This window comes from Parastagonospora nodorum, assembly GCF_000146915.1.
Source record: "Parastagonospora nodorum SN15 chromosome Unknown scaffold_22, whole genome shotgun sequence".
NCBI classification, from domain to species: Eukaryota; Fungi; Ascomycota; class Dothideomycetes; order Pleosporales; family Phaeosphaeriaceae; genus Parastagonospora; species Parastagonospora nodorum.
The window spans coordinates 396,282-417,370 of record NW_001884570.1 but is presented as its reverse complement, the minus strand read 5'-3'; the positions used below and the strand labels follow the sequence as shown (position 1 = coordinate 417,370).

The 21,089-nt window shown below is 50.6% G+C and overlaps 11 protein-coding genes across 11 annotated transcripts; 8 read left to right on the top strand and 3 right to left on the bottom strand.

Annotated features, from left to right (window-relative positions):
- Positions 1 to 433: 433 nt before the first annotated feature.
- On the top strand, positions 434 to 1,513 carry SNOG_12466 (hypothetical protein; the record flags this gene model as incomplete). Its single annotated transcript, XM_001802636.1, has 2 exons — positions 434 to 701; positions 750 to 1,513. 2 exons carry the CDS (start codon positions 434 to 436, stop codon positions 1,511 to 1,513), a joined length of 1,032 nt encoding a protein of 343 aa, XP_001802688.1.
- A 1,974-nt stretch (positions 1,514 to 3,487) lies between these two features.
- SNOG_12465 (hypothetical protein) lies at positions 3,488 to 7,062 on the top strand (the record flags this gene model as incomplete). Its single annotated transcript, XM_001802635.1, has 8 exons — positions 3,488 to 3,937; positions 3,980 to 4,198; positions 4,245 to 4,637; positions 4,690 to 4,951; positions 5,068 to 5,340; positions 5,406 to 5,627; positions 5,893 to 5,913; positions 6,092 to 7,062. The coding sequence occupies 8 exons, from the start codon at positions 3,488 to 3,490 to the stop codon at positions 7,060 to 7,062; spliced, it is 2,811 nt and encodes a 936-aa protein (XP_001802687.1).
- A 354-nt stretch (positions 7,063 to 7,416) lies between these two features.
- SNOG_12463 (hypothetical protein) lies at positions 7,417 to 7,613 on the top strand (the record flags this gene model as incomplete). Its single annotated transcript, XM_001802634.1, has 2 exons — positions 7,417 to 7,484; positions 7,541 to 7,613. 2 exons carry the CDS (start codon positions 7,417 to 7,419, stop codon positions 7,611 to 7,613), a joined length of 141 nt encoding a protein of 46 aa, XP_001802686.1.
- Positions 7,614 to 8,165: 552 nt separating this feature from the next.
- SNOG_12462 (hypothetical protein) lies at positions 8,166 to 8,625 on the top strand (the record flags this gene model as incomplete). Its single annotated transcript, XM_001802633.1, has 2 exons — positions 8,166 to 8,465; positions 8,590 to 8,625. The coding sequence occupies 2 exons, from the start codon at positions 8,166 to 8,168 to the stop codon at positions 8,623 to 8,625; spliced, it is 336 nt and encodes a 111-aa protein (XP_001802685.1).
- Positions 8,626 to 8,887: 262 nt separating this feature from the next.
- SNOG_12461 (hypothetical protein) lies at positions 8,888 to 9,892 on the bottom strand (the record flags this gene model as incomplete). Its single annotated transcript, XM_001802632.1, has 1 exon — positions 8,888 to 9,892. The coding sequence occupies one exon, from the start codon at positions 9,890 to 9,892 to the stop codon at positions 8,888 to 8,890; it is 1,005 nt and encodes a 334-aa protein (XP_001802684.1).
- Positions 9,893 to 10,470: 578 nt separating this feature from the next.
- Positions 10,471 to 12,252, bottom strand: SNOG_12460 (hypothetical protein). The gene is made up of 2 exons (XM_001802631.1): positions 11,615 to 12,252; positions 10,471 to 11,562 (listed from the first exon to the last, which is right to left on the bottom strand). The coding sequence occupies exons 1-2, from the start codon at positions 12,241 to 12,243 to the stop codon at positions 10,563 to 10,565; spliced, it is 1,629 nt and encodes a 542-aa protein (XP_001802683.1). The 5' UTR covers positions 12,244 to 12,252; the 3' UTR covers positions 10,471 to 10,562.
- An 896-nt stretch (positions 12,253 to 13,148) lies between these two features.
- SNOG_12459 (hypothetical protein) lies at positions 13,149 to 13,850 on the bottom strand (the record flags this gene model as incomplete). Its single annotated transcript, XM_001802630.1, has 1 exon — positions 13,149 to 13,850. The coding sequence occupies one exon, from the start codon at positions 13,848 to 13,850 to the stop codon at positions 13,149 to 13,151; it is 702 nt and encodes a 233-aa protein (XP_001802682.1).
- Positions 13,851 to 16,392: 2,542 nt separating this feature from the next.
- On the top strand, positions 16,393 to 17,626 carry SNOG_12458 (hypothetical protein; the record flags this gene model as incomplete). The annotated part of the gene is made up of 2 exons (XM_001802629.1): positions 16,393 to 16,705; positions 16,758 to 17,626. The coding sequence occupies 2 exons, from the start codon at positions 16,393 to 16,395 to the stop codon at positions 17,624 to 17,626; spliced, it is 1,182 nt and encodes a 393-aa protein (XP_001802681.1).
- Positions 17,627 to 18,048: 422 nt separating this feature from the next.
- SNOG_12457 (hypothetical protein) lies at positions 18,049 to 18,849 on the top strand (the record flags this gene model as incomplete). The annotated part of the gene is made up of 1 exon (XM_001802628.1): positions 18,049 to 18,849. One exon carries the CDS (start codon positions 18,049 to 18,051, stop codon positions 18,847 to 18,849), a length of 801 nt encoding a protein of 266 aa, XP_001802680.1.
- Positions 18,850 to 19,004: 155 nt separating this feature from the next.
- Positions 19,005 to 19,878, top strand: SNOG_12456 (hypothetical protein; the record flags this gene model as incomplete). The annotated part of the gene is made up of 2 exons (XM_001802627.1): positions 19,005 to 19,143; positions 19,205 to 19,878. The coding sequence occupies 2 exons, from the start codon at positions 19,005 to 19,007 to the stop codon at positions 19,876 to 19,878; spliced, it is 813 nt and encodes a 270-aa protein (XP_001802679.1).
- A 340-nt stretch (positions 19,879 to 20,218) lies between these two features.
- On the top strand, positions 20,219 to 21,052 carry SNOG_12455 (hypothetical protein; the record flags this gene model as incomplete). The annotated part of the gene is made up of 3 exons (XM_001802626.1): positions 20,219 to 20,521; positions 20,544 to 20,563; positions 20,851 to 21,052. 3 exons carry the CDS (start codon positions 20,219 to 20,221, stop codon positions 21,050 to 21,052), a joined length of 525 nt encoding a protein of 174 aa, XP_001802678.1.
- Positions 21,053 to 21,089: the final 37 nt, after the last annotated feature.

Here is a 21,089-nt window from a genome sequence, read left to right as displayed (position 1 = left end):
TGATCAAAAGACTGGTGCGGGCTGGACCCTTGCTGGAGGCTTTTGCGCTAGTGGTGAAGCTTGAGCACGGACGCAACTTTTCACCCGCATTCATCCCGTCACCAACAAGACAGCCACCCGGCATAGGGCGACAATAGCCGGTTGATTGTTAACACATGTATGCAGTGTGAGGTGATAGAATTGAAAAAGCATGCATGTCAGCGGGACAGTAGATGGATCTCACCTTGGATACCGAGCTTCACCCGAACGACGTACCTTCTTAGAGAAGCTGATGACAAATGACGAAATGGGGAGCTACGCGGACTAGTGGATTTAGGTACAGGTTGCATCATCGCAGGTCTATTGTGGATAATATAAAGGTGTGGGTAGAAGCACTTGCTGGTAACGACATCACCCAATACCACCATCTGTCAATCATCTGCAGATATCCAACATGTCCACCCAAAAAGCAGTCGTGCATGTGTCCGAAAATGTCGCGGAGCTCAAGAACGATGTACCGATTCCACAGCTCTCCGGAGATAATTGGATCTTGGTGAAGACCAAAGCTGTTGCACTCAACCCCACAGACTGGAAGAACATTGCCAAATCCAATTCACCAGGCTCCATTGCGGGCTGTGATTACGCTGGTGTGGTTGAGGAAGTTGGAAGCAGTGTTACCAACTACAAGGTTGGCGACAGGGTCTGCGGATTCGTCCGAGGAGGTGAGTGCCTTGAAACTGCATTGTGTGCCATTTTTTGACCATATCTAGGCGACCCCTACGACAAGGGCAACGGTGCGTTTGCCGAACATATCAAGGCGAAAGAAGGCATCAACCTCAAATTCGGCGACAACATCTCTTTTGAAGATGCTGCAACGCTGGGCGTTGGTATATCTACCGTCGCGCAAGGACTGTACCAGGAACTCGGCTTACCCTTCCCGCCCAACAAGGTGCAGGAGCCGACTCCTATCTTGATCTACGGCGCTTCAACCGCAACAGGCACACTCGCTGTGCAGTACGCCAAGCTCTCCGGATGCGAAGTCTACGCGACCTCGTCACCGCACAACTTCGATCTTCTGCGCAAGCTCGGAGCCGACCACGTCTTCGACTACAAGGAGGCCGACGTGGGCGCGAAGATACGCAAAGCAGCTAACGACAAACTCAAGCTCGTTTTCGATTGCATCGGTGAAGGTAGCTCGACCGAGATCGGCGTGGCAGCGATCGGATCCAGCGGTGGCCATTTGTCAGCTCTCCTGCCCCCTCCGAAGGAAGTCTCGCGCAAAGATGTCAAGGCCGTCTGGACGCTCGCGTACACCGCGCTGGGCGAAAAATACAACGACAAGGTTCCTGAAAGTCAAAAGGACTACGAATTTGGCTCCAAGTTCTGGAAGGCGTCGGAGGAGCTCATCAATTCTGGCAAGATTCGCACGCATCCGGCGGAGGTGCGCAATGGCCTTGAAGGTGTACCAAAGGGGCTGCAAGATCTGAAGGATGGCAAGGTGTCTGGCGTGAAATTGGTCTACAAGGTCGAGTAGTGTCGTCAGAAAATCATACTTCTTCCGCTATGGCCTATGAGCTCGATCAGTGCTTGTTCGGATTGATCTTATCTACACGGTGTATAAAGTCGCTTGCCATACAGCGAACATGCGGTATGTGCAGTAGCGACGTCTGGTGCACCTTCTGCGCTTAGCATTGCTTGCGAATGCGTGGTAATTGGTGATACGTGTGCTCTGTTGATCAGCACACAGCTAACGGGACTCAACATGGAGAATAATCACCCCTGGTGCCCAAAGCCCTCTATCATTTTCTTTCAGAAACCAACGCCGGAACAATGCCTCCTGTGCCTGTAGGATTGTCAGATCATGTACGTTCTCGGCGCAAGGTTCTTGACGGCGATGTTGCGGCCTTACGTCCGATCTCAGGGAAGATGCATACCTCTTCAAAGCTGGTACCGACCGCATATCGTTGATCCTATTCCGACATATAAAATCAGAATGCTCCCCTAGATACAAGGGAAAAGTACACACGCACTCGGGCTGTGTTGTGCTGACCTAGACGGCCGCCATCCCAGGAGAATCCGCCCCTCAACATCGAACCTGTAGAGCATGTGATAGATAGAGTTGAGATAGGGAGGAAATAACTTCCTTTCTAGACAGCGAACGTGTTCGAATATGAGGACTCATCCTTCTCGCTGCGGTGCGAAAACCCGAAAACTTGGTAAGAAAATAATTACCTTCCATGCGAATGGGCGTTCCACTTATATCCGTGAGAATCTTCAGAATGGGGGCTCTTTGCTTGAAAAGACTTGGATCAGAAACAGCAAACCAGCCCCAGTAATATTCCACATATCCAGGGTTGGGAGTCTTGTGGTGAGGAACAACACCAAGCCTCGAATCAAACATGATCGCCCCATCAAGATCTTTGATGGCCTGCGGTACCTGCTCTGGACTCCTCAATAGAACCACAAGCTTTCTGGTTGTATGTGCAAGGCCAATTTCAGCGTCATAGCTCACAAGAATTGATTCCTGTTGAAAGCCGGGTTCGACAAAGAGCTGTCTCACGTCTTCTTCAGTAGTGAACATACGTACCCTGCTGACCTGGACTATCCTTACCACATCCCTGCTCTGATATAGTGATCGATCAGCTTATGCCAAATTCTGTATGGCAGGGGTTGATAGACTTTTGGCGAGAAGAACGTGTGAACGGCACGGGTGCTCAGTAGGGTGCGACATCTGATACGAACTGGAGTAAACACGTGCATTGTCAGCCGAGGGAGCGCTACATGGCTTCGCCTTATTGGAAAACGAGGCGCGAGGCGCTCGAGTCGGCAGCGCACGACGTGTTGTGATCCTTGTGAGGTTCGTCTGCTCAACGCGGTCGCGACTAAGTCGCTGTGCCAAGAAACCAAGAGGCCACTCCGCGACTCCCTGTTTCCTCACCAAACTTCCGCGACCTGTACAAACAGCTACGCTTCTAGAATAGGTAGGAGTGTCATAGAACATCTTCCATATAGCGCGCAATGGTAAAGATCTATAGTGCGATCAATTGACTGGCGCCCCGATACGTGAAGCTATTTCTGTGCTTCTTTCTCCACTTCTCGCGATGAACGCTAACGGCCGTTCACACACACACGCTTCTACAAGCTTTTCGCACGGAGCTACTCTAAGACTACGTTGCCGTGCCGGGTCATGTCAGAGCGGATGCCAAGCGAGTCCTCCCGTGTGCACGAAAGTTGCAACGGCTGACGGGCCAATACTAACTCGCCGTGTCCGCACATGCGCATCACGCATATGCGAACCCGATGATCAACAGGTTCATTTCTACACACTGACAAAGCTAGACCTCTAATTGGTGCATGAGATGGCTCCCGCTTCATAATTGTACTAGTCCTGTAGGTCGTGCCTTAGCCGTAATGTCGAGGTACGGCACGAGAAAAATGTACTGGTATAAAGAAGCCACCCCATTAGCCGTAACCCATGAGATTCCATTGCTTCCAGAAAAGAATCACAATGGTGCTGGCTTTGTTAACAACGGCCTGTTTGGCCTCCTTGACCCTAGCCTCTTTCGACGCCAATCTCAACTATCAGTCGCCGTCCCGAAGGCATGCTGGTCTTGGTATTGACGTGCCAAAAGTGGCGAAGCGAAGTCTCGTGAAGCGTGCAACTCCGTGGGATCCAGCTCAACTCAACTTTACGCATGGTGTGGCATCGGGCGACCCATATCCCCACTCGGTCATTCTTTGGACTCGTATTGCACCATCACTGGAGCACGATAGGTCTAATGTGACTGTGTCTGGCTACGTCGATTTATACAGCCATGAGACAGAAAAGTACATCAAAGCTTCGCCGAACCCCGTCTGTACTGAGTACCGCGTCGGAACGGACAGGAACTTTTCGAGTGTAGTCGACAGCGGTACAGCTTACACTACCTCAGATATCGACTTCACCATCAAGGTCAGTGTTCGTCCACTTTGAATTCAATATAAAACTGACATCAAGCAGGTTGAGGCGAAGAACTTGGAACCCTTTCAGACATACTACTACCAATTCACCGTGTGCGGTTCAAGCAACAAGAGTCCAGTAGGAAGAACAAAGACCAGCCCGAACGAGGACGACAGTGTGTCCAAAGTAGGTCTGGCTGTGTTCTCGTGCAGCAACTACCCGAATGGATACTTCAACGCTTATGGTAATGCGGCACGTAAAGATGATGTGGACTTCTTTGTAAGATCAATACACCTTAACCTCGATACACTTCTGATACCCATAGGTCCATCTCGGAGACTACATATATGAGGGCGGGAAAGGAGTCGCTGGTAAAGATTCACGCGCAACTGCTCCTCGCGGAGAGATTTTCAGCCTGTATGATTACCGGACCCGTATCGGCCAGTATCGTACAGACCTGGACTTGCGTCTTGCCCATCAGAACTTTGCTTGGATCACAACATGGGATGATCATGAGGTGGCAAACAATGGCTACAGAGATGGCTTTAGCGGCATGAATAATACTGAGGCTTCATTCTTGAAGTTCGGCCGCATCAGTGTCGACTCGCGGAAGATGAACGCTGTACGTGCCTACTTTGAGTGGATGCCTATTCGTCAGGTCGACTTGGATGACAATCTCCGTATCTGGAGGAACTTCAAGATGGGCAAGCTCTTTGATCTGAGTAAGCCAACCACGTGAGATAAGAACGCAAGATGGGATGCTGATAAAGTTAGTCATGCTGGACACTCGTAACTACGACCGTAGCATTACCACACTTGACTGGAACGATGATTACATTGCGGAGCTGAAGGACGATGCTGGCCGTTCGCTTATGGGGAGCCGCCAGGAGAACTGGTTTTATCGAACTTTATCCGAGTCAAGCGACCGGGGCGCTCAGTGGAGGGTCATCGGTAACCAGATCATTTTCAGTAGCGTGAACCAAACCGTATTATACGGTGGAGATGGCATCAACGCAGACCAGTGGGATGTAAGTGTCTCCGTATTGCATTAGCGATCACCACTGACACTCAGCAGGGTTACACCTCGAACAGAAACCGCACCCTGAATCATCTATACAGCAAAAATATTAGCAACACTGCTTTCCTAGCTGGTGACTCCCATGCAAACTGGGTGTCAGACCTCGTATGGCTCGACAAGACTCCCTACGACCAAGCTACTGGTGCTGGCGCAATCGGTGTCGAATTTGCCGGTACTGCCGTATCCTCAAGCGGTTATGGAGCAGGTCGTAGCATCGCCAATGCCAGCACGCTTGCAGCCCGACTCGTTAGTGATAACAGGGAGCTTCAATGGACTGAAGGATACTACCGCGGGTACTACGAACTTCACATCTCTCCCGAAGAGCTGAATGCTCGTTACTACGGTAAGTCTTAATCCTAGCCCTGGTGCCAGGCGCTTATTGATTACCCTCAGGTTCCCCGTCAGTAGCTACCCGCAACCCTTTCGAAGTCAGTCTGGCGAACTTCACGGTCAAGGCTGGCGCCAACCACCTTGACCGAAACGTCGCGGGAGGTCGTGTCGAGAGCGGTGCACTTCAGAGAGGCGAGACTGTGCCGACGAATTTGACTTTGAACACTGCGACAGGTGAATGGAATGTGACGGGCTTCGAGAAGATGTTTGTGACTTATCCAGCCGCAAACACGACAAGTGGTTAGACTGCGTGGTGCATGTTAGATAGCTGTAGTTATCAAGTGTCTTTGGAACGGCATTTAACTATTCGCCGTGTCCGGTTATGTCTAACCGCATTGGGTGGATTTTGCGCCGACGAGCGCGAATACATTCGGCATCTGTCGCGCATTGAGCCTTGAGGCGTACCTTGCAATGTAGTAACAAGGACGTGTCACAGATGTGCCGAGTGTGTGTGTACAGGGTAGATGTGGCAATGAGCGGATTGATAGAAGGCCCGCTCGCGCAGCCCCACTCCGCATCATGACGCGTGCGGACTTCCGCATGTGCGCGCAGGGACTGAAAGTTGAGTATATAATTCATTCGACATCACTTCGAGTTATTTCAGCAGCAACAATATTCACATTTTCTTCATTGAAATCGAGCATTCTAATTCTGCAACGAGATGGCTAAAACGATGAAAGTATGGCAATACAAGTCAGTGACAGGAGGTATGGAGAAGAACCTTCATATCAACGACAACGCGCCTATACCAGTGCCCAATGACAACGAAATCCTGGTTCAAGTCCACGCCATGGCCCTCAACCCCGTCGACCACAAAATCACAGAGAGCCCAGCACCGCTCCGACTCTTAGGCTCAGTCTTCACTCCGGGCTCAGATTTCTCCGGCAAAGTTGCCGAGGTTGGGAAGAATGCTGAAGGGTTTACCAAAGGCCAATTTGTGTTTGGTGCAAAGATGGGAGAGTACCTCAACGGCACCCTTGCGCAATACGTTGTTGTGAAGAAAGAACTTGCTGCCGTCCTCCCCGAAGGCGTTGATCCTCAAGTAGCCGCCACAGCAGGAATCTGCGGATTGACTGAGTACCAAGCCATCGCACCAAACGTCAAGGCCGGAGACAAAGTCTTCATCAACGGTGGATCAGGCGGTACAGGCAGTTTCGGTGTGCAGATCGCAAAGGCTTTGGGCTGCCATGTCACAACAACATGCTCAGCAGCCAACGTTGAGCTATGCCAGAGCCTCGGCGCAGACGAAGTCATCGACTACAAGTCGACCAACATCGTTCAATCTCTCTCCTCCAAAGGCCCGATTTTCAAGCACGTCGTCGACAACATCGGCACACCAGCAAATCTCTACAAAGCCTCGAACGCGTTCATCTCACCGGGCGGAGGATTTTCCCAAATCGGCGCGACTCCCTCGCTTGGAAGCGCTCTGCAAATTGGAAGCAATATGCTGCGGCCTGGGTTCTTGGGCGGTGGAAAGGCAAAGTATCAGTTGCTCATGACGCAAGCATCAAAGCCAAATCTCGAGCAGTTGGGTCAGTGGATGCAGGAGGGCAAGCTCAAGCCTGTGGTGGATAGTATATTTGAGTGGGAGGATGCGCCGAAGGCGTATGAGAAGCTAAAGAGCGGAAGGGCAAAGGGAAAGATCGTCGTCAAGGTGCCGCAAGACAAGGAGTGAGATGGACGTATGAATATTTGCGATTGTTGTCATTTGTTATACCCAAATATTGAATAGATTGTACTTCACTGACCTCATTCTGTACATCGTCATGTCTTGTTTGACAAACGACCCCCGAATCCTCTTTATGAAGCCGAGTTCTTCGAATCAGTTGGACAATATCCTCGGGTGCAACATCGATCTCGGATCATGAATACATTCGCTAGCGTAACGGATCGGTGGCTGCTGCGTCCGAGCGTGATGACTGCTCTCTCCTCTTTCTCTCCCCGTTGTACATAAGATCTCGATATCTGCTACTTGCCCTATAAACTTGGTCAACTGCGTTTTCCACCGGAGAAAAGCGATCATTCAACTATGAGCCATCAACTCACCGTCGGGATGACCGCGGAAGAGGTGGACCTTAGCTTCCAGACCTTAGAACTGTACGTAATCATCCTAGTGAACGTCTCAGTAGCAATAGTCGCTGACCATGTTCTAGGGTGCAAAGAAGGATGGAGCTTTCAAAGGCCAAGTGCGTAGACATTCAAGTCGAAATAAGTAGCTTCTCGTGAAAGATGAGGTCCTGAAAAGCGATGGTGCATGTCTAAGCAAGTAAGTAAACAATCTGATAACACTATAAAAGTCAATAGTAGGCCAATGCCTTCTTAAGCGACCTACTATATGCGACAGAAGCTTGTTCGCGTATGTGGTGCCGGTCATTCAGCCAGCGCCTCATCAACACCATCACCGCACGCGAGATTAGAGACACAACATATTTGCTGCCGATAAGCAAAGCGATTGATTCTGGCGTCCTTATTAAGGCGACCGGACAACCTGAATTGCCCTCAACCTTTAAAAAACCTACGCCAGCTTCTGGTATGTTCTACGCTCACGCTCAGTACAGTCCATTGCCACATTACTTGTCCAGAGATTACATGGGGACCAGTTTCACAAACGAAATATGCCAATCGTGGTATGAGCATGTCGAGAAAAAAGTGGAGAATCACCTGGTTGTCTAGACTACGCTTACTTGTGGGCTCCTCGCGGATCCCTCATCTATATCTCTACATGCCTTGATCCGGCGACTCGAAGTTCATTTCTCATTGGAAAACTATAGGGGAATAATGGACGACCACAAAGATTCCTACGAGTATTACGCCACTCGGCACCACTTCAAGCAACAGGCGTCTTGTCTCAAGCAATGTGAGCTGTTCAAGCGTTTAGACGGCTTCGAGCTCAGAGTTATACTTAAAATCGGACAAGAGGCTGCGGGGAGATACGAAGAAGTTTTGGTCGAGAACGTGTACTGGATGAAAGTAAAAGGAGTAAATCTAGACGGTAGTTATGCTGGTCCCAGCCCTAGTTTCGATTATGACAAGCCACTTTCAGAATGGGAAGAGAAGATTCGCACAAACAGTGTCTTTGTAAGCAATTTGCGTTGTCTTCGTCTGAGAAGGCAATACTTATCCCTACAGTGAACGAACGAGATTCTCGAGATCCAGTATCTCTAAATATTTGGTCGCCTACCGTTTTATCGACACTCGAAAGCTCTGGAAGGAATATCCCAAGATCTGGGGATCATAGTTAAGAAGAAGGATTGAGTATCGGCGCGTTTTGGGTGACTGCAAGCAGCTATAGGTGATCAATATAATGAGCAATTGAAGCTTCGAAACTTTCTCGTGGTCTCTACAATGGTAATTCATTAATATTTTGTACTCTGAAGTGATGTCGTGACGTGCCTCATTTTGTACCTGGCACCCATCTACAACTACTTCAAGACCTCGTGTTTGCCATGTTCGAACCACATGACTCTTGTCTCCTGAAGACACCAGCACTTGAAACCTCTTCAGCGATAGATACACAAACCCTCCATGTGCGTGACCGCATTTTCTTGCCTGAACTTTATCTTCGATGCCAGACACTTGCTGCACACAAAGTCGGTGTTCGGGCACTCGGCTACCGTATGGACGAAGCTGCTGCACCTTGAGCAGTAAGTCGTCACTCCGAATGGCGGGACCGGGGTTGGATGGTCCATCAGCCACTGCATCACACTTCGCGCTGTCTTCGTAGACGAGATGCCTTGTTGGCCCGGCCTCGCTTTCGGGTTGGCCTCCGAACCGTAGAGCTCTTTACGCAGAACCGACAGGAACGCGAGAACAGTGACGTACATTGCTGCGTTACCCGCGTTATGCTCGTCGTACGGCCTGATCTGGAAGATGGGGAGGAGATAGTCGATGCTCGCGTCGCCTGAGCTTGTGATCTTAGCTTGTATAGCAATGTTCTGCGCGTCGAGCATGGCGACCGTTGTTCCAATCTTTGTAGGTGAGAAGTCAAAGTCAACGTGTCTAGTTTTGCTAAGCGCGTCGTTGTTGCCGTAGGAGAGACATATGACCGGGCGATGTCCTTTCTCGAGCTTCATCATGTCGATGGGCTGGTGCCAGATTTGTTGCAAGACGTCCATGGCGTCCTCGAGCGTGACGAACACCGAGTATCCGAAGTGAAAGGGAGTCTGATCGGCTTCCGTCGGGTCTTCCTTGGTTGCAGAAACATGCGCGTTCTCTCTAATGCGATAATGCATTGACCAGACGTGTCGCAGTAGGTCCTCTGCATGCGGACCCGGAGGGCATGGCCGGCCGCCGTGTACTTGTTGGCGTTCGTACGTAGTGACACCAATTTCAGTGAGGGTATATGGCGGAAGAACAGACCATTTGCGAAAGATCGTGACGAGTACCGCTTCCTTGAGGAGATTATCCTGGTTCTGGTGGAGGTACAAGCGCAAGACCTCTTGCTGCGGCTTGTTGGCGAGAAGACTGCGGAGGTTGGTCAGCTTAGTAGGCGTAGAGAGTGACATCGCTGGCGGCTGCTCGAGAGTATCGGAAGGGGAGTCTGGTAAGCCGCGTAAAAGTTTTGAGGTGTTTGAAAGTGGCCGAGCTAAATTGTTGACTAGCGCGACAAGAAACGAGCTCGTGGTGAATGTGATACTGAGGCAACCTACACCTTGTACAGCTCCGTTTGCATGAGAAACTGACTCTTCATTGAAGAAAACATATCCAGAGTAGGAGGTGTGGCCCCATTGGCAATGACTACTCATTCGGTAATCCACTGTGAGACATACAACGCTATCATTTGGAGAGAGTATTGAGGGGAAGCTGATGAGCCTCAGCTGTGGCATGCTAGTCGGTAGCCTCAAATGGCTCTGCGCCCTTTTCGCACGCCGAGCAGCCAATACATGCGGTGGCCTGTTTCAAATTGTCTGCACTTGGACGACGATGTGTTGTCTTCTTCAGCACATAGCAGCATGCCATGTAATTCTGTTGTGCAAGTTCGCTTTGGAATTAGGTCTGTCCACTTCAGCCTCGTCCCGTAGCGCATGGAGAAAGCTTCAAACATCTAGCCCTAGGTCGGGGTCTTCTGTGAGAAATTGTCGTACAAAGGCACTACGAAGTCAATGTTCAATTCCCACTGACCTTCAGTATTGGCTCACGATCATTACATTAAGAGTTCTTCATGCTCATCATACTCTACAAACTTCCGCGCTTGACCCTACTGGCTGCGCTGGGCGTGCTCGTTGGCGGTAAGCTGACATAACTCTCCGTATGCGTCGCCTTGGCCGATCCGTTCGTGCCATAGTTATCCGTAACAACCATGCTTCCATCCGCGATAATAACGTGATCCAGTACTCGCTTGAAGTGCTCCAAACTAGCCACAGGTTGATAGTACGGCACCTCATGTCCAGCCTCGTAGATCCTGGTGAAACTAAAGTTGCCGTACTCGCGAACCTCGCCGTACTCGACGCCATCAACGAGGAAGGGCGTGTAGCCAGCGGCCCGGAACGCAGCGGCATCGCTGAAGTTGGCAGCGAGAGAGACGGCTTGCCCGCCAAACCAATTGCATATATAGTCGGCGTCTCCGTACAGGAGTGCGACGCGCACGCCGTAGCCAAGAATCTCCTCAAGATCTTCGATGAAATTAGGCCAGACAAAGTCGCCGGTGGATGAAAAGCCACTGCCTACTTGCCGGGAGCTAGTGGATGTGTAGTTGATGTTCACACCAAGAGCTTGCTGGGTCGAGGCAAGGTTTAGGAAGTCCGCAAAGTAGTCGGGGGGTGTAGGGTCATCGTATGGGTGACGTATATCATACACACCGCGGCCGCCAAAAGCGTAATATGGCTCTTCGACTAAAGAACGACAGAGGTTGGTTGCAGACGCGCATGTCAGTTGACCATCTTCGGTGGAGCGGTCAGACTGCTTGCAGTATTCGATCTGGTCGTGGCACCCTTCGGGCATGTAGTATGCTTGTTTCATGAAGGTGTAGATAGTGTCGTTAATAGCCTTGATGCCGTACGTGTTGTTCACGGCGAACTCAGGGTAGTAAGGTGCTTGGATCTGCTCGTCAACTATACCGTTGATTACTCCGAGTGTGTCCATTTGCAGTTCGACGCCCTTGACTGTGCCGTTCTTGATGGCCTCATTCTGCTGGTAGAAGTAGTTGTAGAAAGCAGGTCCGTAATGCCCACCGTAACTGAGTAGTACATTAGCATGGTATTACAAGGCCAAAAGATGAAGGAGCTCACCTTTCAGTCCACAAGTTGAAGGTGAAATTCTTGATGTCCGGATCAAGCTGCGGCGAGAGGTCTAGAAAAGCTTGGAGAATGTGCCAAGCACCAACGGCTGCAGCATCGGTAGTGTTGGCCTTGTCCGGATCGACAAGGGAGTATCTTCCTTCGTCATCGGTCTCGGTCGTCTCGTACGAAAAGCCGACACCAACTGGCTGACTCAGGTAGAGCATGTTAGAGTGCTCATTCCATGAGTAAGGATTAAGCTGAGTTTTTAGGTCCTCCGTAACGTTGCAAGGACCATGCTCTTGAAAGAGGCCTATAAGCGAGTCACTTCCTGGGCCACCATTCAACCACAAGGTCAATGGCTTCTCCGATGGATTCTCGCGTGCTTCGAAGAACCAGAAGAACATATTCGTGGTCTTGTCGAGTGATATGTATCCAGCGTAGTCGTCGACGCCTTCGGTGGTCTCGCAGACGCCTTCTTTTCCGGGCTGCTTGAAGCTAATCGATGCTCCTTGAGGAGATGTGATCGTCTTCACACCAGTAGCGTTGACTGGAACTCCACGCTCCGCCAGTGTAGGCTTGCGGGCACTGCATAATGAGGCTGCTGCCAAGAAAGCTGTCAGTTGTGTGAAGCGTGCCATAGTGGGTAGCTTGACGGGAACAAGAGTTGACAAGACGCGTGCCAATCTTCTTGGACCACAAGCGCCCTTTATACCCTTAATACCGCCGGCCATGGCGGCGAGGCGTTCACGTCGTAGCTATTGTTCAATGATGATCATGTATTGGTACTGTTGCAGCACTGGCCTGTCTCGCATTAACTTAGTCCCCATTAGGCATCTGTGTTATGGCCCTGCACAACAAGAAGACTACCATTGGATGGATAGAGTCAACAAGTGCGAAGATCATGGCTTACGACGGTCCGTGGCCCACAATGGTGTCGCTTTTAATCAGCACGTCACCAGGCACATCTTGTACGACAATTCTTCGCCATCTTGTGGCAACTTGCTGTGGTACGTCCAATGCTAATGCGCAAGGGATTTTCTGATTATGACGGGCTTGTACGGAAAATCATAGCATTTCGCAACGGGACGAATCGCAAGAATTCGTCCGTCTAGTTTGAGAAGCTTCGACATCGCGCAGGTCTTTGCCTGAAGAAGAAGGACCTAAGTACAGGGACGGGATAAGACGTGGCCGCTGTGCTTAGCATGCTTGCTTTAACTCTTCAAAGCTTATTTACGTCATCCACTATGCCGGTCGATAATGGATGCGATGGCGCGGTCTGCGATGAGTCTTGGGATGAAAGGCAAGTGGCGGGGAGAGTGGGGAAGACGGCTGTGCCGCGATGCCGAAATTCAGAGCAGCACCAGCGCTAGCTTTATATAGAAGGTCTGAACTTGCATTATCCAGGGAACAACACAGGGCGAGATTTCTAATAGTAATGTACATTTGCGGTGTGATAAGATACAAGCAAGGCTCAAGCGTACTTCCTTCCACCTGTAAGTTTCGGCACAGGCTCGTCGGACATTCGGACAGCTAAGGCTCATCATTAGGTCCGATCTGCCTCAGCCCACACGAACTTCCACTCAGTCTCCTTTTCCTCAACACGTCTAGTAATTTTCACATTGACATCCCAATCAGGCTTTGGCATGGCATTCCATAAATCTGCGTTGCGTGTTGTTGGCGCAATCCATTGGCCATCAATTGGCATGAGGTCGAACTGCAGCACCACCATGGCTACCAAGCTGCAAATGACGTTCGTTGAAAAGTGCCGCCCTGGACACATGGTTGTTCCAGCTCCGAATGGCCGAAAAGCGGAGGTACTTGATAATCGTCGCTTGCTGTCAGGGGTGAGGAACCGAGAATGATGAAAGACATTGGCGCTTGGACCCCATATGTCCTTATCATGGTGTATGCTCTGCCCTGGGATCATGACAATCGCGTTCTTCTTCAGGAAGTACTGGTTTTTCAGTATTGTGTCGTGCTGTACTTGCTTAATGTTGATGACGCTGCTGTGGTATCTCAAGGTCTCGTTGAGCATCGCCAAGAGCGTCGGGCAACGCGCTTTAATCAAGTTTAGGCTCAAAATTCTGCGTCTTGGGATGTCACTCGCCGCGTCATCAGTTGATAGGTCGACAAGTTCATCTCGGATATCTTGGAGCGCATGAGAGTTGGAGAAGATTTGGTAAAGGAGCCAGAACGTGGTGTTCGAGCCACTGCTGAGCATGGCCAGAGACGTTGCCATTTCCATTTTTGCTGCTTCATTCAGAATGAGCCCTTGATTCCTATTGGTTTCGTACATCTCCGGTATCATTGGAAACGCTTGAAGGTGGCCATCGGTTTCGAAGTATTTTCTGAAGGCATTCACGACTCGGCTGCGCGCTTGCAGTGCTTTACGCGCAGTCAAGCTTGGGAATGGGCTGTAGAGTAAATGGTTGATACCCGGTACGAATTGGCTGACGAAAGTTAGCTAAAAGCTCATCAATCGTAGAAAGAAGTTTGTACATACCACCAGCTTGCTTCGATTGCGGGATCATCATAGGGGTTCTCGGGGCCATATATAGCGCCAGTCAACGCCAAGGTAAGCTCATGGCGAACCAGCTCGAGTAGTCCTTCACCGCCTCTCTCGGTAAAGTTGTTCGGCAAGCTTGCGCTTAGCCTATCTACAGCTGTGCTCGTGGCTATTCTGAGTGACGGACCAGAGAGCAAGTGCTTATGAACACTCATGGTAAAGGCGTTCCCATTAACTCCAAAGGCTTTAGCCAAGATCCCCTGCGACCTCTTATTCATACCACTGAAAAGCATACCGAAATCTAACAGGTTCGGAATAAAGGTAGTTGCGTTCGCTTTACTCTGAATGGCCTGGATCAAGTCCGATGTGTGTACAACATAGAGACGCTGGAATGGCATTCGCAAAGTATGAATATTGACTTGGTATCGGCTTCTACGAGCACTGTTAGAGAAGGTCAAACCATAAGAGCACCGAGTCATTACCTCAGGCTTGCTAGGTAATTAGCTCTGTGCTTGAATATGTCAATGGCAGAGTCGAGAAATGGTAGTGTCGACTCTAGAAGGCGTGGTTCGCGTTTGCTTTGCGTGAGATGAAGCAGGAGCTGCAGAACCAAATAGGTGGCTACTAGAACAGCTAGGCTTATAGCAATGATAGGATGCATCTTGAGTATACGTGAGGCCAAGAAGCAGCAACTAGCAAGTGTCTGAAATGATCTGTAAGTTTGGCTCTCCGGCTTGAGCTTCAGGGAAAGCGAAAGCGACTTGTGACAAGATGACAGGTATGAACTTGAGGCGACTTAACGTCACAACTTGAAGTACAAACCGTCCGAGAAATGCTTATAAAAGCTCCTCGGTAGGATGAGGGGGTGAGAATACTGACTGTCACCATACGCGAGCCGTTAACCTTATATGCGCCATAGCCGTTGACTTCAACGCCTCCACGGCTATCGTGCACATGTCAGGCTTTGATACTTGTTGCATCAGTAAGTCGCCGAGCACCAAGAGAGTAGTTCACCCAAGAGCGACGATTCGATAAATGTTATGATCATCACGAGGAACGTTTGTTTCCTGATTTCCGCATTCGTATTACTCGCTTGTATCTCTGAGGGGATGTGATTGAGCAAGATCGTAAGGCCTTACGCGAGATCAACTTGCGGCTCGCTTATCTCTGGACGATGAGCTAGATCGTTGGGCTTGACTGCTTAAACTCAGAAACTAGCTTGTTTTCCGTCTTTGTGGAAAGCGGATTTTGCGCCATGGCTGCTAAACCAGGTAGGGGCCTGACACCGTCTCGATAGTGCTTGATGAGCGAAGGATGACAATCAGCAAGTTCGCTCTCGCCGACGACCATATTGGGATGCTTAGAAACGGGCGCACGTGTTATAGCTCGACTGAAGACGCTTAGCAGTTCGCTTCCAAGTTGGCGGGTAAGAAATAGACGGCGACTGTGAGCGAACAAAGGAAAGCAAGCGGTAGGCTCGGAAGCATGACATGCTAATAATAAGAATAAAACAGTGGGTAGCGTAGTGAAGGCCCGAGGACAGGGTACTGGAAACGGGTTACCCGATTTCCGAGCCAGACAAGCGGACAACAATGACGCCTGCATGATGTGCTTGGAGAGGCATGTTGCGAAGCCGTGTAGCGCAAATGGGCATTTGGGACTAAAAGATCGTCGCACGGAGTGGCGTCTGGTGCCCGCATGTTGGAAGATTCATATGGAGAACCCTGCTATGAAAGATGGACGAAAACGCTGGACAGTGTCGGGGTGAGAGATGGAATGGCTCTCGCCAAAACCTCAGATTCGAGTGTTTGTCAACGGCGCTAGACCCAACATGTTTAGCCCACTCTTCTCTCGGGGTCTTCAACAACATAAACAAAAGCTCATTATGACCTGTCAAGCATTCTGTTATAGATGCGCCCCTGTTCCGTATCAATGGCCGTAGGAATAGAGCGCAATGCTCAATGCGCCCGATTATGCTTGCCATACTATCACCCGAAGCATCATGCCCAGTGTCTCGAAACTGCGCTGGCTGTACCTGATCTGATTACTTCCTGAGATCAACATTTCGCATGATTTCGTCTGCGAATAAGTTCTTCTAAGTGGATTTTCATCTGACAGAGGTTGCTGTGGCGCACGCAAACGAAACATACAATTCTCTACGGCGTGTGTCACAGCCTAGGTAGCCACTTTCACCTCTTTCACTAGACCTTCCCGCAGATTGCCATTATTTGCTCCGACCTTCTACCGGCGATAAGATTTCTCTCCCCAACTTCTGCACCACATGGAACGCTTCCCACTCCACAAGTCCGACAACCATAACATCTCAACTCTTCTCACATCTTGGAGCGCCACTTGCAACATGGTGCACATAGTGAGGCCACCGGGGTTCGGTATGGGTGACAACAACAAACTCTCGCCTAAGGAACTGAACTCGCACTTGACCCGCGCCCTGGCGGACATTGACGCAGCGGATGTGGTCCGCCACTTCGTCGGCTTTCCTCTCCTTGGCGCACCGTCGGTATTGAACGAAGCTGCCGTTGTCTGCCTGGATATTGAATGGTGGCAGCATCAGCCGAAGCCCACGACCGAGCTTGGTAAGTTTAACAGCTTATCTGTTTTAGTCGCAATATCTAACTGAAGTGCTAGGTATCGCGGAGCTTCTAGCCAAAGGCATGCTACCTACCGCGCACGCCGAGAACATTTTGACAGGCATCCAAGTAGCGCATGCCCGGATCATGCCACATGCACATCTTTTGAATACATTCAAGGGCTCTGGCGATCCTGAGATCTTCCACTTCGGCACCACCAAGTTCGTCACGGCGGAGGAAGCGAAGCAGGTCGTCATCGATACCTTCGTGCGTCCTCGCCTGGGTGGTGATAAAGTGGGGTCCCTACAGCCCATCATATTGATCGGCCACGCGGTGGAGAATGAGTTCGAGCATATCCAGCGCGCTTTCGGAGTGGACCTGCGTAGTTACGGTACAGTCGTCAAGGTCATCGATACGCAGGCCATGGCAACCAAGGCTGGCATTGCAGGTCCCAAGGGCCCGAATATCGGCCTGCGTGACCTCCTAACATACTTCAATGTTCATATCGACAACCTGCATACCGCCGGAAACGATGCAGCAGGAACGCTCATGGCTGCAGTTCTCCTCGCACTCAAAGACGGCCTGTATCCTGTCGGCAAACCACCCGCTGTCGTAAAAGGCCGCAACATACAGGAAGTAGTTGAGAGTGTTGTGTCCATTGGCAAGTCATATCCTCCTCCCGCCTGGGGCCGCGAGCATTTCTGTACGCGCTGTCAGCGAGAGAATCACCACCGCTCGGATTGCTTTGCAACAGTCAGCTGTAGCATATGTCGGGACTCCGGAGTCGTGCGACTCTACAACGCCCATAGGACACACATGACTGCCAACTGCCTATTTGCATACCAGAAGCTACCCGATCCCGGACCCATGGCCCAGTCAAAGCGTTTCCTACCAACTCGCGTTCGTGGCGTGCTTAAGCCGAGATGAGTGGGCTTCACTGCCCATACACTGGCTGCGACATGGCGATCGGATACGAATCGTGAAGGAAGCGATGAACAATCACTGAGGATTTGAGGTGTCTGGATGTTCTCGTGTACGCTTTTAGAGATTCTGACGGTGGTGTGTACAAGGAGCAAGCGGTGGTCCGGAAATTTCCTTCCCAGTCATACTCTTTTTGACTGACAGAGCACCCTTAGATTCTAGATCTTGAACACCCATTGCATACTTGATTAGATGCACAAAATTGTGTGTGCACGCTGGGGAACGGTCGCTTCTGAAGCGCGTTTCAGGACTTCGTGGAGATGAAACGTGCAACGCGACACCATACCCTGGCAGCCGTTCCGATATCTTGAACCTCAAATGCTGCTCTTCCTCTTGATCTTCAACAAATAAACTCTGATGCCTCCATCATGACAGTCCCGCAACGGATCATCATAATCGCATCATCCGTCGTCCTCATCCTGATCATCGCCCTCTCGCTCGCGACCGCCATCGAAGTCCGCGCACCCCCAGACAAGATCATCCAAGTAACAGTCGCGCAAGCAGCTAAGGTTGGAGAATCTGAGAGGCTCCTGTCCGGAAAGGCACGCCTCAACGGAAGCGATTTCGACCGCGTCGATGTGTATAATGGAACGTCTATAATACCAGGCACTTCATTGCCACCAGTATCAACAACCTTTGGAATTGAAGAAGGCATGCTAGGAGCGACTCCGACTCCTCGAACCAGTGCAAGTTGGGACGCAGAAGGCGCAATCGGCCCCATCGCGACGCCCTCGCCCTCGCGTAAACCGGCGCGACCACCGCGACCACCACCAACACCGCAACTCCCCATCGTCGCACTGTCTTACTCTGGCTCTGGTGGTCCAAAACACTGTCGCGGCAACGTTGTGCAGCAGATGCGCTTCCCGCGCCCGCTCGAACAATGGAAGAACGGGACTTGCGTTAATCTACCGAGTGAGGCGCGTTGCGGCGTCTTCGTGTCTAGCAAGGGCGACAATTGCGAAGCACAGCTATTCAACATGCCAGACTGCCTCAACACCACGAAGACATTTGTCAACACTGTTGTGTTTATGCCCGAAGAAAGGCCTGTGGGCGCACTGTGGAGTAGCATGTATGTCAAGTGCGGTGTTGAGGTGCCTGAGGCGAAGATGCTGGACCCGGGGTTGTTAGGAGATGCGCTGAAGCCGAAGCCGAAACCTGGAGGTGGATGAGCAACGATGAGGCGCGATACTTCTGCTACAGCCAACTCGGTGCAAAGGGAACCGTGGATATGTGATGTTCTGCTATCAGATCTACCCTTTCCCACAATCAGAAAGACCATCTATTGACACGAACAGCGAACGCGCCTCGAGCATTATAGCTCGACATGTCACAAAGGCGTGTTTGCGCTGTCAGCAGCGATTCTCTCAATCAATTAAAGACCAAGACCATTGTGCAGGTCTCCTACGCCGAAAGCACATTGTCGCAAACTTCGCATTGCACAATCACAATGCCCAAACAACAGAGTACATTGGTCCATGCGAAATCATCCAACTCTTTCTCAAGGTCCCTTGAAACATAGCACAGGCGAACATATGAACTTTCAGACCCAAGCAAATCGCATTAGCATGGACAGCACCACCCAAGCACAGCCCCTAGAGGCTCAAACCACAGGAGTTCCAGTCGACCACCGCGATCCGAACCACCCACATTTTCCTGGTGACTTGGAAGCGCAGCCGTCAGCTCGCCCTTCTTTGAACAGCAAGTCGCGATGGATCATAGGCGGCGTAATCGTCATCATCCTCTCCCTCATCACAGCTGTCCTCGTCGGCGGCAAAATTGGTATGGACATGGCGACGAGGCCCACCCGACCTGTCTTCACCACGGTACCCATAGAGCACGAGACTAAGAACATCACTACGATAGAGTATTCAACATCAGTGATGCAGCTCTCCATCACCCCGCAACCGACTACCATCACCACTACCAGTATGAGTATGATGCCTTCGATGGCACCACTTCCTACTTCGACACCTACACCGAAACCAAGCCCTATATCCGAGGCACCCAAAGAACCAACTTCTACACCTAGACGTGGGAAAGGTGGAGGTAGGCAGTGCTACATTGTCGGCAACTGGCCGACGAATGCAGAGTGCGTTAAACGCTGCACGAAACAGGAGCTCGATCTTAAGGAAGATCGGACCGCAACATGCCAGGTAGATCCAAAAGCAGTATTTTCTTGTGTAGTATGTAAGGCATAAGTATGACTCATGTATTCGTGTATGCGAGTACAGGGTCGCGGTGCGGTATGAACTATTCGCAGTTCCCACATAAATTAAATTCATTCTCGCAACTGATTCTCTCTCTTAAAATTTTGAAACCTATTTTCATCAATCTAATGCCGTTATGTCGATCGTCCTGTCATATTTAACTACCTTGACAATCCTCTGTCCAGCACCCAGACGTTGTGCGCTCACATATCCCTTACACAGTGCATTTTTGACGCGCATCAAAGACGCACAATGCCCTTTCATGTTGTGTCAATAAGACTTCGACATAGAAATTCCCACCTGGTCAACATAATCTATTGCATTAACAACCATGTCTTACCATAGCAACCCCAACAGCGCTCTCCCCTCACCCAGCCATTTCGATCACCCAGGCGCCGTGGAACTTGAACCGTTCCCACAATACCTTCCTCTCCGCCCAGAAATACCCCTATTCTGGTGTCGAAGACCCGTCCAGATCACGTTCGGCATCATCCTCTTCCTAGCCATACTCATCGGCGCGGTCGTCGCATCGATGTTCACCGGGAAGTCGCTGCGAACCGCGCACTACATCAAGCATCCCGAATCTCCGGAGACGATTGTAATGCCTACAATGAAGGTTACAAGTAATGTGACGGTGACTCAAACTAGTGTGGTAGCGAGTACAACGAACGTTACAGTGAGTAGCGCGCAGATTACTGCGGTCGCTACCCAAGTACTCCGCGAGGCATATGTTTGGCAGACGTGTAGTACGACGGATGCGATGTGTTTAGTTATGGTGCCCCAGACAGTGACTTGAATAAGGAATCTTAGAGATTGACCGTATTAGTAAGTTAGACGTTAGCTGTGAATTAGGAGAGTGACCGAAGTAATATATCATACGACGTAGCGAATATCACGCCGTGACGAGAAATTTCTCCCAATCAAACATCTTAAAAATCATTCCGCGAGTCTATCGAACTATAGTTTAGGATCAAAGGTCAAGGTAGTGCGGGCAAGCGGCATGCAGGTTGCGGAAGGCGTTGGCCCCTCTCAACCCAAGGCCAAGGTACCGCGAGTACAGGTTGCTGAAGGCGGACAAAGAGCTGAACCCTTAGAGCCAAAGGCTACAGGTGCAAGGACGAGCGAAGTACAGGCTTGGAAAGCCCCAGTAGCGCGACTGTGGTAGGGAAGAATAGTATGACCTAAGTATAGAGCAGGTCTTT

Bases quoted from the DNA above. Each gene is read 5' to 3' on its own strand.
- SNOG_12460 (XM_001802631.1), bottom strand. From the start codon at position 12,243: ATGGCACGCTTCACACAACTGACAGCTTTCTTGGCAGCAGCCTCATTA. The intron at 11,563-11,614 runs GTGAGCTCCTTC...TGTACTACTCAG, and splicing joins TTCAACTTGTGGACTGAAAG to TTACGGTGGGCATTACGGAC.